The 24,878-nt window shown below is 37.6% G+C and overlaps 1 protein-coding gene across 1 annotated transcript in view; it reads right to left on the bottom strand.

The window, feature by feature from the left end:
- The window catches only part of si:dkey-240h12.4 (death-associated protein kinase 2), a 40,413-nt gene that overhangs the window by 8,736 nt on the left and 6,799 nt on the right, over window positions 1–24,878 (bottom strand). The window contains exons 2-9 of the mRNA XM_066673806.1: window positions 17,255–17,429; window positions 14,708–14,929; window positions 13,386–13,524; window positions 9,885–10,014; window positions 6,395–6,443; window positions 4,734–4,760; window positions 2,868–3,020; window positions 270–315 (exon numbers count right to left, since the gene is read on the bottom strand). Coding sequence (XP_066529903.1) covers window positions 270–315; window positions 2,868–3,020; window positions 4,734–4,760; window positions 6,395–6,443; window positions 9,885–10,014; window positions 13,386–13,524; window positions 14,708–14,929; window positions 17,255–17,316 — 828 coding nt within the window. The 5' untranslated portion in view covers window positions 17,317–17,429. The remainder of the gene's footprint in view (window positions 1–269; window positions 316–2,867; window positions 3,021–4,733; window positions 4,761–6,394; window positions 6,444–9,884; window positions 10,015–13,385; window positions 13,525–14,707; window positions 14,930–17,254; window positions 17,430–24,878) is intronic.

Genomic DNA, 24,878 nt, shown 5'->3' on the forward strand with positions numbered 1-24,878 from the left:
TTTAAATTAGCAGTAATATACACCAAGATGCTTGTTAATATAATATCTATCTTAAGTGCCTAAGTCCTTTGCAGAATACATTATTATTTAAGATGTAAGTTTCTACTGTTTATTTGAGCTGTTTTTTTCTGAGCATTCTGAACTGATGATCCAACTACTAACTAGAGTTTAATTTTGACCACATATTTATACGATAATTAACTATATTGAATGATATAAGCCCTGTTTATGAATGAAATTAGTAAGTCTGTTTTAATAGATCCTCTCACCTTGATCCAAGGGTGAATCAGACACTCGTCTGCAGTCATCCTCTCACTGTAAACACACACAAACACACACACACACACACACACACACACACACACACACACACACACACATTACATTAAAAGAGAAAAAGGAGAGTATCTACCAAGTAGAAAAACAAATGATTCACTCATAGACAGATGTGACTCCCTAAATCTTTAGTGCCAACCAGTATTTGTTTCCTATTCTCAACAGTATGGCACCAAATTAATGAAAGAGAGTTCTTTCATATTTTCCTATTCCATATGATGTGCATCTGCGTATGTACAGATACCATTTAAAGAATAATGAAGCATGGAGACTGGACAATGTACAAAACTGACAAGCAAGTTACCCATAATATCTAACTGTATATTGACTTTACTCCAAAATAAATTGATGAATTTTGTTTGGGTTGACACACATGCACCATTACAAGCAACTGATGTATAACACTTGAAAAAAACTGAATAGATTTACATAAAAGCCTGTGTAGAAATGGTGGTATACTTGATGACACTTCTGTAAGGATGTGAAGATTCACTTATCTGACAGACCCAAAAGCATAACTAAAAATTTTACCACACCACAATAACACATACAGATTGACAGTGACACTGTTTTCATAATTAAGCCTCTGTATACCACCACAATGGATTTGAAACAAAGAATTCAAAATGTGACTTTCAGCTTTAATTCAAGAAGTTTCATATAGATATTGCACCAACTATTTAGAAATGACAGCTATGTTTTACAAAAAAGACTCAAAAGTTATCAGATTGTTGATTGACAATCAGTGTCATGAGGAGGTGTGGCCTCTCCCTTAATTTCTGCATTATTAATAAAAGTTTGGGAATTTTGGAATAGTAGTTTTCAAGATAAACTCTTAAGAATGAACAACAGGACCCAGAAATCAAAGCAGCATAAGTTATATTCTTATACAAACTGGATTCCAAAAAAGTTGGGACACGAAACAAATTGTGAATAAAAACTGAATGCAATGATGTGGAGGTGCCAACTTCTAATATTTTATTCAGAATAGAACACAAATCACAGATCAAAAGTTTAAACTGAGAGAATGTATCATTTTAAGGGAAAATATGTTGTTTCAAAATTTCATGGCATCAACAAATCCAAAAAAAGTTGGGACAAGGCCATTTTTTACCACTGTGTGGCATTCCCCCTTCTTCTTACAACACTCAGACGTCTGGGGACAGAGGAGACCAGTTTCTCAAGTTTAGAATTAGGAATGCTCTCCCATTCATGTCTAATACAGGCCTCTAACTGTTCAATCGTCTTGGGCCTTCTTTGTCCAACCTTCCTCTTTATGATGCACCAAATGTTCTCTATAGGTGAAAGATCTGGACTGCAGGCTGGCCATTTCAGTACCCGGATCCTTCTCCTACGTAGCCATGATGTTGTGATTGTGGTCTGGCATTATCTTGTTGAAAAATGCAGGGTCTTCCCTGAAAGAGATGACGTCTAGATGGGAGCATATGTGGTTCTAGAACCTGAACATAGTTCTCTGCATTAATGGTGCCTTTCCAGACATGCAAGCTGCCCATGCCACAAGCACTCATGCAACCCCATACCATCAGTGATGCAGGCTTCTGAACGGAGTGTTGATAACAACTTGGGTTATCCTTGTCCTCTCTGGTCCGGATGACATGGCGTCCCAGTGTTCCATAAAGAACTTCAAATCATGACTCATCTGACCACAGAACAGTCTTCCATTTTGCCACACTCCATTTTAAAAGACCCCTGGCCCAGTGCAAACGTCTGAGCTTGTGGAGCTTGCTTAGAAATTGCTTCCTTTTTGCACTGTAGAGTTTCAGCTGGCAACGGCGGATGGCACGGTGGATTGTGTTCACTGACAATGCTTTCTGGAAGTATTCCTGAGCCCATTTTGTTATTTCCTTGACAGTGGCATTCCTGTTTGAGGTGCAGTGACATTTAAGGGCCCGGAGATCACGAGCATCCAGTAGAGTTTTACGGCCTTGACCCTTACGCACAGTAATTGTTCCAGATTCTCTGAATCTTTTGATTATGTTATGCACGGTTGATGATGATAACTTAAAAGTCTTTGCTATTTTATGCTAGGTAACACCTTTCTGGTATTGCTGCACTATCTTTCTGCACAACAATGGCGGAATTGGTGATCCTCTTACCATCTTGGCTTCAGAGAGACACTGACACTTTGAGAAGCTCTTTTTATACCCAATCATGTTGTCAATTGACCTAATTAGTGTTAATTGGTGTTCCAGCTGTTCGTTATATGCTCAATTTCCTTTTTCCAGCCAAATATTGCTACTTGTCCCAACTTTTTTGGGATTTGTTGACACTGTGAAATTTTGAATCAAAATATTTTTCCTTTAAAATGTTACATTTACTCAGATTAAACGTTTGATCTGTCATCTATGTTCTATTACGAATAAAATATTGACCTTTGCCATCTCCTCATCATTGCATTCAGTTTTTATTCACACTTTGTTTAGTGTCCCAACTTTTTTGGAATCCGGTTTGTAAAAAATGTACAGTTTACTATGAAATTACACTAAGTGTTTACTGTATATTTCATTTACCTCTGATCTTTGACCAAGAGTTTTTGAATGAAATCTTTGGCCATGGAGCTGGTGCGACTGAAATGTTGTGGCTCAAACTCATAGTTCAACGCCACAATGTTCTTCAGTGTCTCCTCATCTGTCTCTCCTTGAAACGGGGACAGGCCACTCAGTCTGAGAGGGAAAAGGAATATTCACCCAAAAACACCAACCCAGGCAAATGAACCCAGGCAAAAAAGAAAATATACCCTTTACACTTTCATATTTTTACCACTACATAAACAGCACATATATCTTTATTTATTCAAATAGCCTTACATTTATTTTTATTGTTTTGCACTGTGCATATGCTCTTCTAACAGTTATTTCCCTGCAGACATTAACAGAATTACCTTTACTAAAATAATTAAGAACAAAATGGGAAGAAGTCTTCTAGTTCTCTATTTCAAATGTTCCCTGTTTTCTCCTAGCGGGATTCCCCTTTTACTATAAAAGTGTTTTTTCACTCTAATTTGACTGTTGACCTTGCCCTGATTTTCTCCTTACACTGAATATAGTTGATCATCAGGTCTGAATTGTGCTCCACCTGTGAAGTTGCGCACTGGAGCAACTAATATAATATGAAGTAATAACATGTATTACTTAAACTTAAACTTTTGTTTAAACATTTTTATTTTGAAAGCCAACCTCCTGTTTATCGCTGACTTAAAAAGCCCTTATGCAGATAGGAAGAGAAGGAAATTCTGGACTAATTTCTGAATATAGTTTTCTGTAGGATATACATAAATTGACACACAAACCTGAGCTAAAGCCTGTCTGCCTGGTTTAGAGGAAAGATTTGCTTCCAAACACAACTAGGTTCAAATTTCCCTCCAAACACTGAAAATCTGTATTACAATATATAACAAATAATGGATGCATCAGGGCGGCACGGTGGCGCAGCAGGTAGTGTCGCAAGTCACACAGCTCCAGGGGCCTGGAGGTTGTGGGTTCGATTCCTGCTCCGGGTGACTGTCTGTGAGGAGTTGGTGTGTTCTCCCCGTGTCCGCGTGGGTTTCCTCCGGGTGCTCCGGTTTCCTCCCACAGTCCAAAAACACACGTTGCAGGTGGATTGGCGACTTGAAAGTGTCCGTAGGTGTGAGTGAATGTGTGTGTGTCTGTGTTGCCCTGTGAAGGACTGGCGTCCCCTCCAGGGTGTGTTCCCGCCTTGCGCCCGATGATTCCAGGTAGGCTCTGGACCCCCCGCGACCCTAAATTGGATAAGCAGTTACAGATAATGGATGGATGGATGGATGGATGCATCATTATTTATGTAGTGCTACAGACTACATACTACATACATGCTACAAGCAAGCTAACAATTGTGTGCACTGAGATAGCATTGCATTCAAGTAATTCAAACTTAAACAGTATTAAATAACAATGCCAGCACATTTTACTCTACTCTACTATTGCCAGATCCTACAATCTTTCACATTGGACAAAGCTTTCCGCATGGTTTGGGGTGTTTTATGAAGTTTCCTGTGTGACTGAAATACACAAGTGTTAGCTCAGATATGGCATAAATTATATTTTGATTCTTTAACCACACTGTACATTCAGCCTCCAGCTAATTTTAAAGGAAATTACTCTGTAGGACAAAAGATATCATGTCTTGGACTGTTGAGCCTACCACAGGATATTGTATCAGCGATTTGAGAAATACCCATGTGTCTCTCCCATACAGAAATAGGGCTTAAACCTGGAGTTCATAATATGAGCATGACATGACGACAGAAGGTTGGCATGACTTCAGGAGTACTATGTAGGCATTAACAGTGAGATGGTAGAAGTTTGTCTATAAAAACTTCACTAACATGAATGGTATAGGGAAGAACGGGCACTTACAGGATGTAGGTGATGACGCCAATGCTCCTGAGCAAAAAAACAATAGAGAACATTCTTTCACTTCTCACATCTCAGTAGTGGAACAGGTCATAAAGCCCACATTCAGCACAAAAGTGAAGTGAGCCAAATGGTTCTGATTTCAGATTCTGCGGTATATGATACAATAAGGGTATCATTGCTACCATGTCAAAATCTCATAATGACATTTCTTAAACACTTTGTGAAATTGTTAGCTCTGTTGTTCCTAACTTTTAAATAAAATCATGCTAAAACTATTTAGAATTGAATTATTAACCAAACATGTCCCTGTCCAGGTTCCACTTTGGGTCTGTTAGGACTTTTGTGTGTTCTCTCTGTGTCCCTGTGGGTTTCCTCCGGGTGCTCCGGTTTCCTCCCATAGTCCAAAAACACACATTGGTATGTGGATTGGCGACTCAAATATGCAAATAGATGTGAATATGTGGTGCGCTGTGATGGACTAGCATCCCCTTCACTGTGTGCCTGCCTTGCACCCAGTGATTCCGGGTAGGCTCTGGACCCATCGCGACCCTGGACTGAATAAGCGGTTACAGACAATGAATGAATGAATGTTAGTTCACATTTTAGCTACAACTCCTAAATCACACTATGCTACCAAGCTTGGAGAGTTAAGGCTAGTACAGGTTTCCCCCAAAACTTAAGAATTAATGCTTATTATCAACAGCTTCTTGCACAGCTTTTGGGGTTTAAGAATACACTTGCAGGAGCACACTAACTGATCTGTTTTGTTGTTTACTAACACATGTCTGTGTTGGCTTTTATAATGCTAGTCTACATTCTTAGAAAAAAAGGCACCAAACTATCACTGGGATGGTACACTTTATGACTGGGAGGTCAAGGGTATTGTCATATAAACACCATCAGAAATAGAATAATCCACCTCATGCTTAATGTCTTGTAATTTATTTATTTATTTATGTATGCATTTGTTTATTTATATATTTCCTTAAAATTATGTATACATTTCATTTTTTTACAGTAAAAATGTACGGTAACTCTTAAGGCCAGTTCCCAGAATTCATAGCAAATGCAGTAACTAACATTTAAATGAAAACAATGTTATTGTAAAAACTGCATTTTAATTTATATAAAAATTTCATCAGTTGTTTACACAAATAGAAAGACTATATATGACCATGTGCATATTTGTTCAAAGAATCTTTTTTTCTAACAAAACTTGTGCTTATATAGTACTTATGTATTTTACACATCTGAAAAGACCAAAAATATTGTCTGGAATTTCCCTCCCAATGAAAAGTTAACAAAAAACACTAGATTCTAACAACACTAGTCACTAGAATGGCTGAATTGTTAAAACAAACACCCTCCATGAGATCACGTATTGGTCAAATGTTACCTAGACTACTTTAATAGTAGAAGACTTTTTGTAAGGTTATGAAAAGTGTGAAACCATATTCAGGCACAGAGAGTCTTAGTTATTTTTGTGCAGGTGTGGTCAGGTCTCAACTTGTCAGAAATGTGCCCTGTGGCTCACTATGGCTTCAGAGTGCTTCAAAAGAGCTGCAACTGGTCTTTGGAGTCCCTGGGTGTATGTGTGTTTGTGTGTCTGCATGTGGGGTTTTTTTGTGTTTGTGCATGAGATGCACATTATGTTTACTCACCACATATCTGCTGCTGTGCTTAGAGGCTCAAAGTTGATAATCTCAGGGGCTGAGAGAGCAAAAGAGTAAGAAAGTCAAAAAAAGAGGAAAAAAGAGAATGAGATAATCAGACATATAGAAAGAACGCCAGAGGCAAATAGAGTGAGAGATATACCAATAGACACAAACAAAGAGAGATACTATCACAATGCTATGGATAAAAAAAAATTCTGGGGTCAAATTTTTATTTATATGTATTTAAATTTTTTTTGCATAGATTTTATATTTAGTTATTAAACAATATCTATTTCTGTGACATTCTTTGGTCGAAACACGACAAGGATTATACAACGTAACCACTATCTAAACAACCTTGTTCAGAACAGAAATTTCAGTGCATTTTCCTTTAAATGAGAATGAGCCACAGGTCAGTTTATCTCGAGAGCCCAGGCGTGAGGAGCGAGGAGCAGAAACTATGTTTTTTAATCATTTTTTCTTGATTCTTTTTTCTCCATTCTTTTTCTCTTATTTTTTTGGGTTTGTGTTGCTGTTTAACCTTGTCTTCGCACAGATCAATTGCTGTGACTGCTGTGAGATTCGGATGAGGAGGTGGGATAACTTTAAAGTGTCTGCATTCTATGTAAAATGCAAAACAAAATCAGAACAATTTCACTTGGCTCCCTTCAAATGCATATGAACTTGAGTTAACCATTCTTAATCCATTGAGTTTAATATGATGTCGGCCCACCCTTTGCAGCTACAACAGCTTCAATGCTTCTTGAAAGGCTTTCCATAAGGTTTAGGAGTGTGTTTAAGGGAATTTTTTGTGATTCTTCCAGACACTGAGGTCAGACACTAATGTTGGACGAGAAGGCCTGGCTCGCAGTCTCCGCTCTAATTCATCCCATAGGTGTTCTATCGGGTTCAGGTCAGGACTCTGTGCAGGCCAGTCAAGTTCTTCCACACTAAACGTTCTCATCCATGTCTTTAGAGCCCTGTTCATGTTGGAACAGGAAGGGGCCATCCCCAAATGAAATTTCCCAAAATCTCTGAGTCTGCTGAAGCATTATGAGTTCCTTTCACTGGAACTAAGGGGCCAGCCCAACTCCTGAAAAACAATCCACGCTATAATCCCCACTCCACCAAACCCCCTCCACAGCTCTGAAGCCTGCATCCGATGCTTTGCATTGCTCGTGGTGATGTAAGGTTTGAATACAGCTGCTCAGCCACAGAAATTCTATTCCATGAAGCTCTCTACACACTGTACTGGAGCTACATTAAAAGGCCTCTGTTTAGGTCTGAAGGCCACATTAAGTTTGGAGGTCTGTAGCCATTGACTCTGCAGAAAGTTAACAACCTATGCCCACTTTGTGCCTCAGTATCCGCTGACCCTGCTCTGTCATTTTATGTGGCTTACCACTTCCTTTTCATTTTGTTATAAGATCATTGACAGTTGACTGTGGAATATTTAGTAGTGTGGAAATTATATGAAATGTGGCCTAATGGTTAGAGAAGAGGGCTCAGGACTGAAAAGTCTTTGGTTGGATTCCCATGACAGACAGGAAAATTGGGGGCAGTGGGCAAGGAACCGCACTGTCCTCCTCCCTCAATCCACAGCTAAGTGGCCTTTGAGCAAGGAACCAAACCCACAACTGCTCCCTGGCCTGCCCACCACTCTGGGTGTATGTTTACAGCCTGTAGTGCATTAGTGTGTGTGTGTGTGTGTGTGTGTGTGTGTGTGTGTGTGTATTTAACTACTTTGTTTTGGAAAAGTCAATGTAAAAATAATACCATGCAGTGTTTATAGGAATATAGTAATGCAGATATAGGTATCATGCTGAATGTAGCGTACCAGGCATTCTTTATGTTATCATTTTTAGGTTATCATTTACATAGCCCACTGTTTGTTTGCCTCTGATTGGCTCAGAAACTTTAAAAGTTTCTCCACTGCCACAGGTGAGTTATATGCGGAAGACACATTTTGTTGTACACTGTACAATGACAAGTAATAGCACATTACATTATCATGACTGAACTTGTTGCACAGGTGACATCTTGTCACGGTACCACACTGGAATTCACTACGCTTCACTAATACATTCTTTCACCAATGTACAAGCAATCTGCATGCATATGTGATTGGTTTTATACACCTGTGGCTATAGAACTCATTAATTCAATGATTCATGGTGGAATATTTTTGGCAATATATTATATGTCCCCTTTAAACTCTACATTGTACAAGATCCTAACCAAAGCTCAGATAAAAGCTATGGTAGAGGTCCAGTTTTGTTCCTTAAATGCATATTGCATTCTCTTCTCTGAAAGCAGAGATACATGTTTGTAATCTTTCATTACAGAACTGTGTCATATAAAAAGAAAAACATAATATAATCATGGAGATGAAATGGGGCATATGAAATCAATACAATTTTAAAATCTACAATTATAATAAAATAAGGTACAATTATGTTCCCTAATTAAAATTATCTGACAGTGTACCACAACAAAACAATGCTGTAATGCAAAAAAAACAATGGTCATTATTTACCTTTTTGCATATTTTAAAACTGTTTATCCTTTTTAGAATGATCCAAAATGATGCATTCTCTTGTAATATTAATTATTTAGCCATGGCAGGATTTGTTCTGACAGCTACTTCATGTTCCACAACAGATTCATTTCTGTTAATGATCAGAGTGCTGCCTCAGTGAGACTCAAAACTTTGCTACCATAGCAACCCAATCATGTATGTTTATACTGCAGATAAGAGTATTTGATAGCATTTCACCTCCAGTTACTTTCAGCTGGGGTTTTGGATTAATGCTTGGTCCACTGCTCTTCACGTGACAGACTGAGGTTCGACTCTCTGCTCAGGCAAGTTCACTATGCTGCACCATTAAGCACTCATTGTGCAAGACTTCTTACACTACTTTCACCTACCTCTGCAACATATGTAAACTGCTATGGATAAGAGCATCTGCTCAATGCAATAAATGTTTAATAAATGTAAATTATTCCTCAACATTGGCACAGGCTTCTCTCTCTCTCTCAATGGTTTCACTGAAGAGAGAGAGAGAGACTGTATGTGTGTGTGTCTGTGTGTGTGAGTAAGCTTGCTGTCATCACTGATGTTCTTCAGTGAACACTGATTGCCACTGGGAAAGCCAAAGGAATCATGTGTGTGTGCGTGTGTGTGTGGGTGTCCGTGACCCAGTCTGTGGCATGCAGCTTAAAACATTGAGCAGTGAAATTAAGAGCATTTTCTGTTACTTCATCAACAACACCCATGGAACAAAAGGCCAATTCTGTTCCCGTTTCTGTCCACTCATCTCTCGCCCTGACCCAGAGTACCTTGTCACTTCCTGAACTTTCACTTGTCTCCATGGAGACGAGGGCGACCTGGAAATCCTGCTCTGCACTGAAGGCAAAGAATGTCAGATGCAGACAAACACTCACATATGATTCTATACATGCCCTTACTCTGTTTTTATATGACTGGATCACTTACCGATGTACTGAGGGGTGCCGCCCATGCTTTTGTACTCCTCCCCCTGAATGAAGCAGTGGGCCATGCCAAAGTCAATGATTTTTATATCTGGATTGGAGGCTTTCTTATCTGACAGCATAATATTCTCTGGCTGCAGGAAGACAAAAATAAATGAATAAATAAATAAATAAAATAAAATTGAAACTACACAAAACTTCCCTATAGATTTGTACTGTCCCATACTACACTTTACTGTAGCATACTGTATTAGACTATACTGTATTACACTACACTATAATATATTTGACAATACTGAACTTAATTATACTGGTACTATACATTACTATACTTTGTAAAATTTTACATTATATCATGACATAGTATACCACACTATACAATACTTTCTTAACAGTAGTACAGTATAAATAAGTATAGTTTAGTATAGTATAATAAAAATTTCAGTATAATGTGGTGTAGTATGGTAGAGTATAATAAGGAATTATTATACTCTAACATACTACACCACATTATACTGAAATTTTTATTATACTATACTAACCTGTACTTATTTATACTGTACTATGATTTATTATACCACACTGTACTAAATCACACTTTTCTATACTATGCATTACCATATTTTATAATACTGTACATTGTACTACCACACTATGCTTTATAATATACCTTATTATACTCTGCCATATTACACCACACTATACTGTATTACACTTTATAATACTATACTGCACTGTACTTATGTAAACTATTGTATACGTTCTTATACTACATGGTACTATATGCCACTTTACTATTTGGTACTGTACTAAACTATACTATGCTATAGTATACTAAGATACTTTTCTACATTTTACTATTCAGCACAAAGCCATACTGTACTAAACTCCATTTGAACATTGTCAGGGTCTTGCAAAAGCCTTATATCTGAATTTTTACTGTGTTTACCATTAAACATAACTTGAAAATTATTCTTTACAATAATTCTACACATTCTTTTACTTTTACTCATGAAATATTATTGAATATTCACAATGTAAATATTATATTCTAATAAGAAAAACACAGCAGTCAACTTTCAAATATGACAATGTTCTATAACGAATGCAGCAGAATATCACGTTTCATGCTAGTACATAGCAAAACGGCGTGTCGGAAGTGTTTGTTCAGGTGAATAAACAAATTTATTTTTTAACAAAATGAAACCAAGGAACTAAAGAAATAAATCCTGACATTTGGTATACATACACATTAAAAATAAAAGTGGACAATTTAAACATGACCCCAAATGGATTTATCAGAATATTACAAGCACATTTCAAAGTATTCAAAGAGTATTCAAACACAATACGAGCTCAGTGATGGAATTGTCTTCCTCTTTATATAATAAGGTTTGTGTCAAAAGTATTGTAATGTTGTTTTTCAAGTATCATGGGAAAAAGAATCTGAAATTACATCAAAATTGAAATCATGTCTTACTTTCCTAACAATCCATGTTTAGAACCAAGCTTAGTCTGTTGACTGTGCCCCATGCCCCATCATCAAGCATTGTGCTATGCACCAAGTGTTTAGTAGTGTGTTCTGTATGAAAAGGATTTAGAAATCTTTGTTTGTTGATTAATGCCATATTTTGCACCAACATCCCTTGATTTCAGAAGAAATGTTGAAAGACCAGTCCTCAAACTCTTAGCTATATTGTGTATATAGAAATATATAACCTGTTCACTGCATTTGGCACTGTCCCAAATTACTATTAAATTGATTTGTGTGTATAATTGTGTGTTTTCTGACACACAGATAGCTGCATACATAACTTATTATAACATTGTAACGTCAATCAATTAGCTCGTGAAACCTCAAACAGCCACCATTAGCACTGTACAAATCAACATTGTTAGTCACACTAACATTGTTGTGTGATGTTAGTATTTAACAACACCTGACCTGGTCCCAAAAATTCCCAAATCAGAACGGGCAAATCTTATTGTTAAATGAATATTTCAGGCTTTACAGGGTGCCTCACAGAGGGACAATATTTTAATTAATATTCTTTTTTCTTTTGAATAGAAGAATAAAGCATTATTTTGAATAAAAAAAATTCTTCAGTGTTAAATCAACACTTTTAGTGTTAACTTAACACTGAGAGTGTTAGATTATTACACTAATAGTGTTAGATTATTACACTAATAGTATTAATTTAGCACTATAAATGTTGATTTAACACTGGTGAATTTGCTGTGCATGTTGTCATGCCTTGGTCCTGTCCTGTGTCTGTTTTTCCCACCATGTGATCTAGCACATGGCTCTGTTTGTTATTGTTCCTGTCTGTGCCCTTGTCCCGCCTTAGCTCCACCCTCTTGTTGTGCCTCCTTTGTAGTCCTGCCCTCTCGTCATCTGTTCCAGGTGTCCCTTGTCTGTGTTGTGTATTTAAGTTCCCTAGTCTTGATTCCTTTTATGTTGGACATTCCTCGTCAGTCAGTCTGCGTCTCACTAGTTTCTTTCTCTGGTTAGTGTTTCCTTTCCTGTGCTTTGTGTACTTGTGTGCATAGATGTGTGGTTTCTGTCTCTAGTCTATTAGCTCTCCTCGTTCAGGTCTCTGTTTAAGCTCTCTTTGTCAAGGTTAGTCTCTTTAGCTCTCTCTGTCTGTTTAGCTCCCTCTGTTTTGGTTTGTCTCTTTAAGCTCTTTTTGTCCAATTAGTCTCTTTAGCTATCTCTGTCTTTCTAGTTCCCTCTGTTTAGGTTTAGTCTGTTTAGCTCTCTCTGTCCAGGTCATTCTGTCTAGGTCATTGTTGTTTCAATAAAGTTTGTGTTATTGCACTTGCGTCCGCTTCCATCAGTCAACCCAGTCCTGACACATGTATAAGTTGTGGACTGCTAACTTAGCTGTCCATATCAACAGCCCTGCTTGTATGTTCAACGATGGTATAGTTAATAAATTTACAAGACATGACAATTAAATGTAACAGTTTTCCTTGGGCAGCATGGTGGTGCATCAGGTTGTGTGTTCAAGTCCTGCTCTGGATGACTGGGTGCGAAATTTGGTGTGTTCTCCCTGCATTAGCGTGGGTTTCCTCCGGGTGCTCCGGTTTCCTCCCACAGTCCAAAAACATAAGTTGGTAGGTGGATTGGTGACTCAAAAAGAAAAGTGTCCATAGGTGTGTGTGTTTGTTGCCCTGTGAGGGACTGGCACCCACTCCAGTGTGTGTTCCTGCCTTATGCCTAATGATTCCGGGTAGGCTCCGGACCCACCGCAACCCTGAATTGAGTAAGTACAGATAATGAATTAATTAATAAGTAGTAATAATGTTAAAAATATGTGTACTTAGTACATAATTACATATATTTTCATGAGTAAAAACTGAATTTGAAAATAAAGCTGTACTTCTTTCAAGCAAAAGTTGTAGTACTTAAACATTTACCATGTTCATGCAGTTGACATGTGTGGTGGCACAGATATTAAAGACATGTTCTTAATTGGACCACATTACATTACTCCTAACATACCTTTAAGTCAAAGTGGCCCACATTTCTGCTGTGCATGAAGCGCACTCCTTCTAGAATCTGCTTCATGAACTCAATGGCTTCCGTCTCAGTCAGGCTCTCCTTCTCAGCAATGAAGTCAAAGAGTTCACCACCTTTAATGCTACAAACAACAGCAAAGTAATAGATGAAAACAGACATGGAACCATAAAAAAACTGCATGATTGTGTAGTGTTCCTTATTCTGTGAGTACTCAAAGCAGTGCTCAACAAACTACTCTATGTCCAATAGCTTGTGGACACCTCTAATAATTTATTAATTCAACAGCATTAAAGTGCACCATGAGCTTAAAATCACCAAACCCAATGCCAAGCTTTTGCAAGAGAAGATTAAAACCCTTCAACACTGGGCTGTGGAGCAGTTTTATGGAGTAATGTTGCTCCATCCACTATATTTAGGATGAGATAAAGCAAGGGAGGGGCTACGGGAGGGCCTGAATGAGCCTGGACCCAGCCAAATTTGAGTGCACATGCACAGACAAATACTCTTTCCTGGGATATAAGAAAGATCACCTTACTCTTATTGCCTCTTCAATGATTTCAGGACTAACTGCATGCCTCCGTAAGTGTGGGTTTTACAGCTTGTGGTGGAGGGTGGAAGGGAGAAGACTCAAAACAAAATGCTGTTTAGCTAAAACTAAAACCCAGCAAAGCCACGGCTGCTTGTGGCATTACTGCAAACACATGGCCAAACAGTAAGTATGTCTCTAGCTTAAGCCTTCCCAAAAAAAAAGAGAGAGGCTATTATAGAGGCAAAGGAAAACAATTTCCCAACTGATATATTTAAGGTTTTGAGGGTATGAGGGTGTCCATATGCTATTGACAATACAGTGTACTTCCAGCTGATCTAATATCCAACAAAGTGTAGTTAACAGAGAGGAACATACTAGATTATGATTGGTCACACACTCTCAGTAAAAACTTATGGCAGACATATTAGAGTCCAGAGAATGGAACAATTTGTCAGTTTCTTCAGGGCTACATATAGTTGAACAGCCAATGTTCAGGCTGGGATTAAACCTGGAACACTAAATATTGTGCTTTGATCCATGGGCAACAGTGATTAGCATAACTTTCTCGTCATTTGCTGCTTATCAAAGCAGTCCACTCTTAATATTGTGAGCTGTTATTCATTCGTACTCTCCTCCATGCCTTTATCAGTGAGCTGCTATTCATCATCCACACTGACTTCTTTTTATCTCTTGCTGTCTCTTGTGCCTCCTCTTGTGTCTGTCTCAGACACACACACACACACACACACACACACACAGACACACACAAACTTACAGCTCTATGATTAAGACCACCTCCATTCTGCTTTCGAACACATCTTTCAGGGCCATAATGTTTTGATGCTGTAGACTCTGGAGGATCTCCACCTCTTTCTCCACACTCTTCCTCTCCAGGCCGAGACGGCTCCCGACACCTCGCCGCAGCTTCAGAAACTTTCCCGCCCACAAGTCCCCCGTAACCCGCTCTCGCACCTCTCGAACTTGCCCAAAGTGACCACTGGGGTGGCAGTGAAACAACATCAATGATGATTACATTAGGAACACAGTTCTGATCAGTAAGCACATGTTATCATCTTGGTACCACTTTAGAATAACACTGTGCTTATAACTTGTTAATAAATGGTTTAAATTCTATTCATTAAAAAATCTATTTATTAATGGCTATTAAATAGGATGTAAATATCTTAAAACACCTTAATAATCATTCAAAACACATAGAAATAAAGGGCAAGTGTGAGCTGATATTTGCCATTAGTAAAAGTATCTGTCAGTGCAATGAATATACCAAGACCCCAGGATGTCAATTTAGTCATTTCAAATGATAAAATATGCCATTTATCATTATTGTCTAAAAAGACATTCTGTTGGTGGTTCGTTTGATTAAACTTGGCGTTTAAGTGATTAAACATATTCAGATATGTGATGAAGCTTACAGGCTTTATTCTGACTGATGGAGAAGATAAAGTAAATAGTTATCAGCAGGTCACCATTGCCCTTTCAATCTACATTTTATAACAGATTATTAATGACTTTTATTGGTGTTCAACCTAATTTACCGATTAAATCATTTTTAAACCCTTTTTAAGGGTTGTATTCTAGAGTGCAGTGATGGGAATTTCGGCTCTTTTTGGGGAGCTCTTTTTGGGGGCTTTTCATAATAAAGAGCCGGCTCTATCGGCTCCTAAATGGCTCTGTTTTACCACTTATTTCCACTGGTACAGAACAATATTACCTACATTTTGCATGACTATATGGACAAAATATTATTGTTCAGTATTAAAAATAATAAATAGTGTTGCAATGGCCAATTGTTTTTATGGCTGTCTTGCAATAACTCATTGATTGCACTCAGACATTCAAATGTATAAATAACTGGATTTTTATTTACACCTTAATAAAAAATCACTTGTAAACTCTGAAATATAGCCAATGGAACCAAAAAGGAAGGTATTACAAAATAGCTTATTAAATTAAAATAATCATCCATTTCTGGGTAATAAAATAAACAAATACTCTGCAAAGTGCAAAACAGCAACATTCAACAGTAGTGATTAAAACACCCACAACTGTCAACAAACATTTAACTGATTTTACATTTTCTTCAAGTATTTTTGGAAGGCAGATTGGCATTCAGGAAAACCAAGTGTCTCAGCTTGGAGCTTGCTTGTTGTTCTGATTGGTTGAATGACAAGCCTTAGAAAAAAATGGCTCGGTCTTAGACGGGAACCGGCTCTCATCGTTCACTTACAAGAGCCGGCTCTTTGAACCGGTTCGTTCGTGACCGACACATCACTACTAGAGTGGTACTTCATTTTGTTTAATTTGATGTGTGATTAATACCATTGAATATTTTTGCTTATTAGACAAACTATGAAAACGTCTATAAATTTTTGGTTTAATGTAATACAAATCAAATAAATGCAACAACAGCTGCCAGTTTAAAGTGGTACAAATAGCCTCAACATTAGTACTTGACTTAAAATATAAACCCCCTTAATTGGAAAGAGTATTTATGATTTCCGTATTATCCAGTAGCTTCTATGAATTGCTGTTTTCAAACTAAAGTTTCATTTCTGTAGGTTTAACAGTGAGGAACTGAAATGTGGAGCAAGTCAAAAGACTGGCTGATTGTTCTTTCAGCACTGCTCCCATTAAGGCTAATGAATGATTTTACTCACATTTGATATTCCTAATATTAATTACTGCATAAATAATTAAGCAATGTACTCTTAAATTTAAAGTTGCTATAAAATGTTCTTCGAGCGATGCTGTATAAGAACCACTTTTGGATCCATACACAGCAAATTTACTGGTGAATTTGCTGTATAAAGAACAATTTATGATAATATGCTTAACTGAACCTTGCTTAAAGAACATTCAGATCAAGTGATGGATTTTTAAACCTTTAAAATGTTCTTCACACTCACTCTTTATGGAACCAAAAGTGGTTCTTCTATATGCTTCTATTGCTCAGAAAACCCTCTGTAGCACAATTACTTTTCAGAGTGTGGGATGATTACATTTTGTTGCTGTCCAAAAAAAAAATATCCATTTTATTTGTGGATTTTTGGTTTATTACATCATTGGAACACATTGTTTTGGAGAGCCAGTTCATGGTTAACATCAAAGAAAGTGTGCAAGGTGGAAGTTTTCCTTTTTTCTTCATAAAGTGGAAAACACAAATAAATAAATAAGAAAGCATTAAAAATTAAATTTTAAAATTTCTAACATGGATTTGTATTGAATTAAATTTGTAGTGTATCAAATTAACAATTGAAAACCTGAGTGGAACTGAGAGCATATTTTAATTAAATTTACTTACCTTCCCAATATCTCTCCAATTTCATAGAGGTCCTCCACATTATCCACTTTAAAAACTGCCATTCTGCCTCTTCCTCTTATTCCACCCCCGCTTCTTTTTTCCCCAAATGTATGTGCTCACAGTGTAGTGCCCAGCATTGTTTCTGGAAGGGGGTTCTGGAGAGCTCTGTCCAGATCTGAAAGACAGAGAGGTGTTCTTTTTGTTAGAAGAATAGAAAAAAGGAGAAAAAGAATTAAAGGAGAAGAAGAAGGTGGAGGAGGATTCATTTGAATTTAACTCATCCATGGTATTGAACACACAAACACAAGACTAGTGACCGATTTTTAACTACACACACTAGAGGCAATGAGCACACACACACACACACACACACACACACACACACACACACACACACACACACACAGGTGAATTTGACCTCCTGGTGATCAAACTGGCAGCCCTTTTGTCTAAACTTAAGGACACAGCTGCCCCCAATAACAACATTTAGGGAAATTTCTGTCAGGGACTTCCCATCTAGGTCAATAGGTATCACAAGGAATATCTGTCAGTTTATTACTGATATTCTAGTAAGTATTTTGTGTCATTGTATAGTATTACTCTCTTTCTCTCGTTCTGTGTCTAATTGTTTTTTGCTATTTCTCTAACACCTTTCCTCCTTTATCTGACTGTATCGCTTTGTCTCTTTCTTTCTTCCTCACTTTTTTTTTTACTCTCTCACTCTCTTGCTCTCTCAGCCTCTGAGATCAAATTTACACCCCTAAGCACAGTGGCAGATAGTTGTTGAGAAAATATAATTTACATCTTTAACGCACAAGCATCTGGTGAGACTAAATCTGTTGTTTCTGATGATTTTAATGTGATATTGTACAATATAGTAATAAAAAAAGCTTCTGAATAAAGTATTCCATTTATATTTGTGACACATATGATGCATATTTAACTCATTTTGAATGCTGTTTGAGAATGAATTATTGGTTCTAGCTGTGAATGAAGAACATTCTTAGCCTGAAAGCTCTCTAAATTTAGATTTTTGATATTTCAGTTGATATTATCTGAACATTTTGGTGTAGTCTTAACACTCTCAAGAACACAGCCTGAAAAAAAAAAGTGTTTTTTTACACATGGGTGTTTGGTCAGAGTGCACAAACCGTTGTCAAACTGAGCAAAAAGCCTTGGGCGATTAGTTTCCCATGCAAGTCAGAGTGTTAGCCAACAGTTACATAACACACCCCTTTCCCACATACTCACATACTTCTGTAATTAGTTTGCAAATGACTGAAATGCTTTCTCTTCAACATTGCGGGGGAAAACACGGAGGTCAAAAAAACAACAAAGAGAGTAAACAAGAGGAGACTGTGGGAGGACAGAATGATAATGCTTGGATAAAGAAATGACATGCAGTTGAATAATTACACAATGAAACAGACTAAAGTTGCAAACTTAGAAAGGGAATGTTCATCTGAAAATAATTCTGAGACTGAAATGTCTCTAAAAGCTCAAAGGTGATGTAATAGGTTTATCTGCCCATCCAACCATTACATCAACAACTCACAGTCATGGCTTGTGGAATCTTTGCTGCAAAATGAACAGCTTGGATAATCACTGAGACACAGTCTACACAGTTGTTTGTTTGATAAACTCTGGAGCCATTTTAAAAACCTTGGCTTGGAACCTGGATCCAAGTCTGGATTCAAAGACATCTGCTCTAAACACTTCTGTGCATCTGATTTAAAAAAATTCAAAGAAGAATGGGTCAAAATTACTCTACAGTGATATAAAAGGCTGATATCTGATATCAGTTGTTACTTCCAAGAATGGCACAAGCACTTATTGGGTTTAGGAGGCTATTCCTTTTTTGGGTGATATAGGTTATGAACAAAGCTTTATCTTTAGAAAATGCAGTGATAATTTGAAAACTGCATCTTTTCGTGTTTATTCCTGTTGTCTTTATCTTGTTTGAAAACTAGCTTGACAAACCCAAACATTGGAGTGTTATAAATACGCAAAAAATAAAGGGAAAAATATTTTTAAAAGCAGTGTATGCTGGGCCTCTTTATTCGAGGGCAGAACTGCTGTAAATATAAATATTTTGAAAAAAATAAAAAAATTTTGAGCCAGATTTGAATATAACAAAGATATTATGGACTGTAGCTGGACACCCCTTTTCCACGTTATATGTACTTGTGGTATATTTATATCGCTAAATTCAAGAACTGTGTGAGTGGTGTCCATGAGCAACTCTCAGACCAGCCTTTAACAAAGATGAAAGAAGACCTTTTTTAAACCATATTATATTTCTTAGTATGAACAGAGAACTGCAGGCATAAAATGTCAGGCAAGGAATGCACAGAGAATAAGAAACAGAGACAGACAGAGAAACACAGAGGCTGTATGATTTATAAATCTTCGTGCAATAACGGCCCCTGTCCAGCCCCTCCCACCAGCTTCCTTCAGTGCCATACCAGGAAATCAGCCACAGAGAATAACAATAAAGTTCATTCAATAAAAAACAGCCTGTCTCTAGTCATAAGCCACAGTGGAACAATAACCATCAAACTGCAGAGCACAGCAGGGGCAGATCTACTATAGCAGAGCAAAATTCCAGCCAACCCAAGACAATGTGGGACTTTCTGCAAAAATATGGTGTTTCAACATAACAACATGTGCTCCACATTCAAATTTGACTTGCATTGTCTAGATGCTAGGCCTGTAACAATAGCCATTTTTAATAAATATTTGATATATTGTCCAAGATATACTTGCGATATTATAATTATAAATCTTTTTTCAGGGTTTTTTTGGCTGCATGTTTTGAACAATGGCATGCCATGGTTTTAGTAGCTGAGCGGGTGGTGTATCATATAACAGTTCAAACATGTTATGTGCAGAAATTATATACTACCTCAGTTCCAAATAATTTGGGATGCTATGTAAAACAAACAGAATGCAAAGATTTGCAAACCTCATAGACCCCTATTTCTCACATAGAGAACAATTATCAGAGGTTGAAAGTAAGACATTTTATAATTTCATGACAATTATTAATTTATTTAGATCAATTAGCTGTGAATTGGGGGAGGAATGTTGTCCCATTCTTGTCTGATGTAGGATTCTAAGTGCTCTACAGAAGTGGGTCTTCTTTGCTGGATTTTTCAATTCATAATGCACCAAATGGTGAAATGTTGGTGAAAGGTGTGGACTGCAGGCAGAGTTCTGCATGTGGACTCTTCATCTGTGTAGCCATGCTGTTGTGATTGATGCAGTATTAGGTTTAACAATGTCTTGCTGAAATATGCAAGGCCTTCTCTAAAAGAGATGGTTGTCTGGATGGGAACATATGTTGTTCTAAAACCTCTATATACTGTTTAGCACTGATAGTGCCTTTCCAGATGTGCAAGTTGCCCGCGCCATAGGCACTTATGCAGCCCCATACCATCAGCGATGCAAGCTTTCAAGCTTATATTATAACAATTTGATGCTCACTCTCCAAAAAGTATTTTAAATTTTGATTGATCTGACCACAGAGCAGTTTGCAAATTTATTTTAAAGAAGCTTTGGCTCATATAAGACAGCTGTATTTCTGGATCATGTTGATATATGGCTTCTTCTTTGCGGGATATAGCTTTAACTTACATTTGTAGATTGCACGACTAACTGTGTTCACAATGATTTTTGGCAGTGTTCCTAAGCCCATGCAGTGATTTCCAGTATAGATTAAGCCTGTTTATACTGCACTGCCATCTCAGGGCCCAAAGATCAAGAACACGCAAAACTGATCGGTGGCCTTGTTCCTTGCTCAAAGAGATTTCTCCAGTATCTCTAAATCTTTTGATGATGTTATGTACTAGAATTGGGCGGTGTAACGATACTTTTTTTACCACGGTATTTAAAATTGTGGACGGTCTTAAAATTGGGGCGTTATTTATGGCATGTGTGTAGTGTGTCAAATTTCGGTGCTGTGTATTTAAGAGTCCATTAGCACCAGCTGTGCTTCTAAACAGTTTTGAATTTTTTTTTTAACTTTTCTGTTTCTTCAGCACCAGTTGCTGAAATTTGCTCTTCTAGAAATGGGTTTTTTAACGGGGTTTTATCTGTTGGGCTGTGTTTAGCTAAACTCACTCGACTTTGTGCTCAAAGATATAAGGCTCAGCGCAGCATGACAGAGCGCCCCACTCCACACGGTAATACTGCATACCGAGATAATATTTTGAGACGGTATTACGATATGAAAAAATGTGGATTTCACCCTTCCCTATTATATACTATAGATGGTGAAATATTCAAAGTCTTTGCAATTTAACATTGAAATTGTTGCACAAATTTTAGACTTTTTTTCACAGATTGGTGAACCTCTGCTCATTCTGCTTCTGCGGGACTCTGCCTCTTAAAATTTTTTTTTCAATTTTTTATTTTTACGCAGTAATGTGACTTTGTAAAATTGCAAATTGTTCTTCCAGCTGTTTTTATTAGTACCTCTTATGTTTCTGGCTTTTTGTTGCCCCTGTCCCAACTTTTTCTGAGATGTTTGCCAAGTTACGAATTAGTTAATATTTTTTCATGAAATGGTAGTATGTCTCACTTTCAACATTTGATATGTGTGCTATGTCCTACTGTGCATGAAATATGCGACTATGAGGTTTGCAATTAATTGCATTATGTTTTTATTCACATTTATGTTCATTTTACACAGACTCCCAACATTATACATTTAATGCACTAAAAAATCAAATAAAGCAGTAGAAAGAATGGAGGATATGACAAGAACACATGAATAAAAAGCAGGCATTGCATGTTATCAGCATAAAGTACATCAATCTAAAGATAAAATATTAGAAGACCAACTGAACCTTGTCACAACCAGCCAATCACAATAAACACAGCACTTAACAAATAGCATCCATTATCTGTAACCGCTTATCCAATTTAGGGTCGCGGGGGGTCCAGAGCCTACCTGGAATCATCGGGCGCAAGGCAGGAATACACCCTGGAGGGGACGCCAGTCCTTCACAGGGCAACACATTCAAGCCAATCCACCTGCAACGTGTGTTTTTGGACTGTGGGAAGAAACCCACGCGGACACGGGGAGAACACACCAACTCCTCACAGACCCGTCACCTGGAGCGGGAATCGAACCCACAACCTCCAAGTCCCTGGAGCTGTGTGACTGCGACACTACCTGCTGCGCCACCGTGCCGCCCTTAACAAATAATATGAAATACAATCATAAGCCATATCATTAAAAAAAATTATTATACCTACATTCATTCATTTTATCAGCTCCACTGATCATATATGTGCACTGTGTAACTACAGACAACAGTACATCTGTAGCTCTGCATACATTCTTAGTTCCCTTTCACCCTGTTCTTCAATAGTCAGGATCTCCACAGGACCATAACAGAGCAGGTATTATTTGGGTGATGGATCATTCTCGCTGCAGTGACACGTATGTTATTGTAGCGTGTTATTTTGTGTAGTGCTGGTACGAATGGATCAGACACAGCAGTGCTGCTAGACTTTATAAAGATCTCAGCATCAATGCTAGACTGAGCATAGTGCTCTAACCACAAATACACAACCAACACATTATCAGCCCATCTCCAGACAATTTCAAACTGTGACAGTGACAGTGTAAACAGAAACTGGTGTTGTGAAATAATGTAAAAAAATGATCAAAATTAGAGACAGCATTGTGTTCTGACAGTTACGTCACCTATATTTGTAGGGCAGATCCCTCAGATATAAATACCTTCTGAGCAACACAATGAAATGATCAGTGATTGTAATTGTGTAGGGGTTAGTAGCTAATGCTGAGCACACAACAGTCCCTCACACTACTATCTCGTGCAAGCCTAAGGGGTAGGTGTGGTCTCTCTGGAAACAGCGATGAAATTCCTGTTTTTCATGAATGGCTCTTGTCAAGACAGATCCATCTGATGATAAACCTACATTCCTTTGACATTCGGAAGAGCTGGGGAAGGCCAGACCTGGGAGGCTCTCCAGAGCAGACTCGTACTACATAATGATCTAAGACCAGGTTCCTGTCTATTCACTTTAACCCATTAACAATCTAATGCTAATTAAAACACAAATATGCAGACCTCAGACTAGACTATAAGATAGCAGTGTAAGGAAAAACAAAACAATGTACAATTAGGAAATGTTCATGATATTGCTCTTCCACATGTAATTCATAACCATGGTTGATGTCCTTAAAAAAAAGAAGAAATTACAATATTAATATGGTTGTCTTGACTCATGGTGACTCATGGTACCACTGTGCATTTTACTGTTAAAAAAATGACTTCACCGCAGTGGTTTGGCTCAGTTTGCATTGAATTTACTTGCATCAATTTACACAATGCAAAAGACTCCTGCAGGGTTCAACAATGTGTAAAGAAGACAGAGTAGGAAAACAAAAAGCTGGGTGCTTTAGCACATGTTCTGGGATCTGAAACCTGTCAACCCACAAACTGTGAAACAAGACGACCCAGTCATATATTTTGTGGGATGCCTAGGTCAGAATACATGGGATAAATTTAGTTGTTCTGATTTTGGCATCTTATGTAGAGTCTCTCCAATCACACAGAGGAATAAGTGTACGAAGTGTACGAAAACAAGAACTCAAAAAGAAACCAAAAGAAAATGAAAAGTTTCTGCTCCTGGGCCCTCATGGTGAAGTCAGCTGTGGCTCATTCTCATTTAAAGATACAAACTCTGAAACCTGTTTTTCCAAACAGAGCTGTTTAGACAGGGTCTGTGTTGTGGTATCTTTGTGGTATTTTGGCTAAAGCATGTCAGAGATATTGTTAAAACCCCAGGGACCTGTGATAACTTGTGGAATGTAGTTAAATATTTCACTATTAAATGAAAATATATGACTGTTTTGTTGTTGTTTTTTAACAATGTATAAAATGTATAAAAACAAACATATATAGATAAAGCCTAGGACTTCATAACAAACACAAGTACTGCTATCACACATTAAAAAAGTCTTTGTTTGTATCAGAACCAACATCCAGATTTGAGATAAGTTGTTTAAGCTTTTTCAGTTGCCTGAGCTTTTTACCTAGAAACATTCCCAATGAAATCTTTTATTCCCTGTCTGGAATCATGAATATATATCTGAGGCAAGTGAGGCCTATAATTCCGTAGATGTTCATCTTATTTTGTAATTTGCTGCAATCTTCCCATTGCTCTTAAAAGATATGGTAAGCTATTAAGTTCCGGGGAAGGTTTACCACTATTCAAAATGTTATCCGTTTGAATACAATAGCTTTTTAAATAAGTTTTTAAATGATGTACCAATCCACTGGTCACCGTATTAGAACTATGATGCTGGTAAACCTTTTCAGATATATATCAGAGACAGCAGCTCATCTGCTGCTGTACAGTTTGTGAGAAACCTCCTCTATTCCTTCATCATTGGTCACAGGAAGCTGCCTACAGGATGCAGTTGACTGAAAATTCTTAGGTGGTGGACAATGCACAATCAAGCATTGGCACAAAGGGTATTAAAAACTCCAGCCGCACTGCTGTTTTCCGATCTACTTGTACCAGCACAACACATTAATTGCCACCACAAATAGTCACTGCAGTGCTGAAAATAGATCCACTAGTC

This window comes from Hoplias malabaricus, chromosome 6 (genome assembly GCF_029633855.1).
Source record: "Hoplias malabaricus isolate fHopMal1 chromosome 6, fHopMal1.hap1, whole genome shotgun sequence".
NCBI classification, from domain to species: Eukaryota; Metazoa; Chordata; class Actinopteri; order Characiformes; family Erythrinidae; genus Hoplias; species Hoplias malabaricus.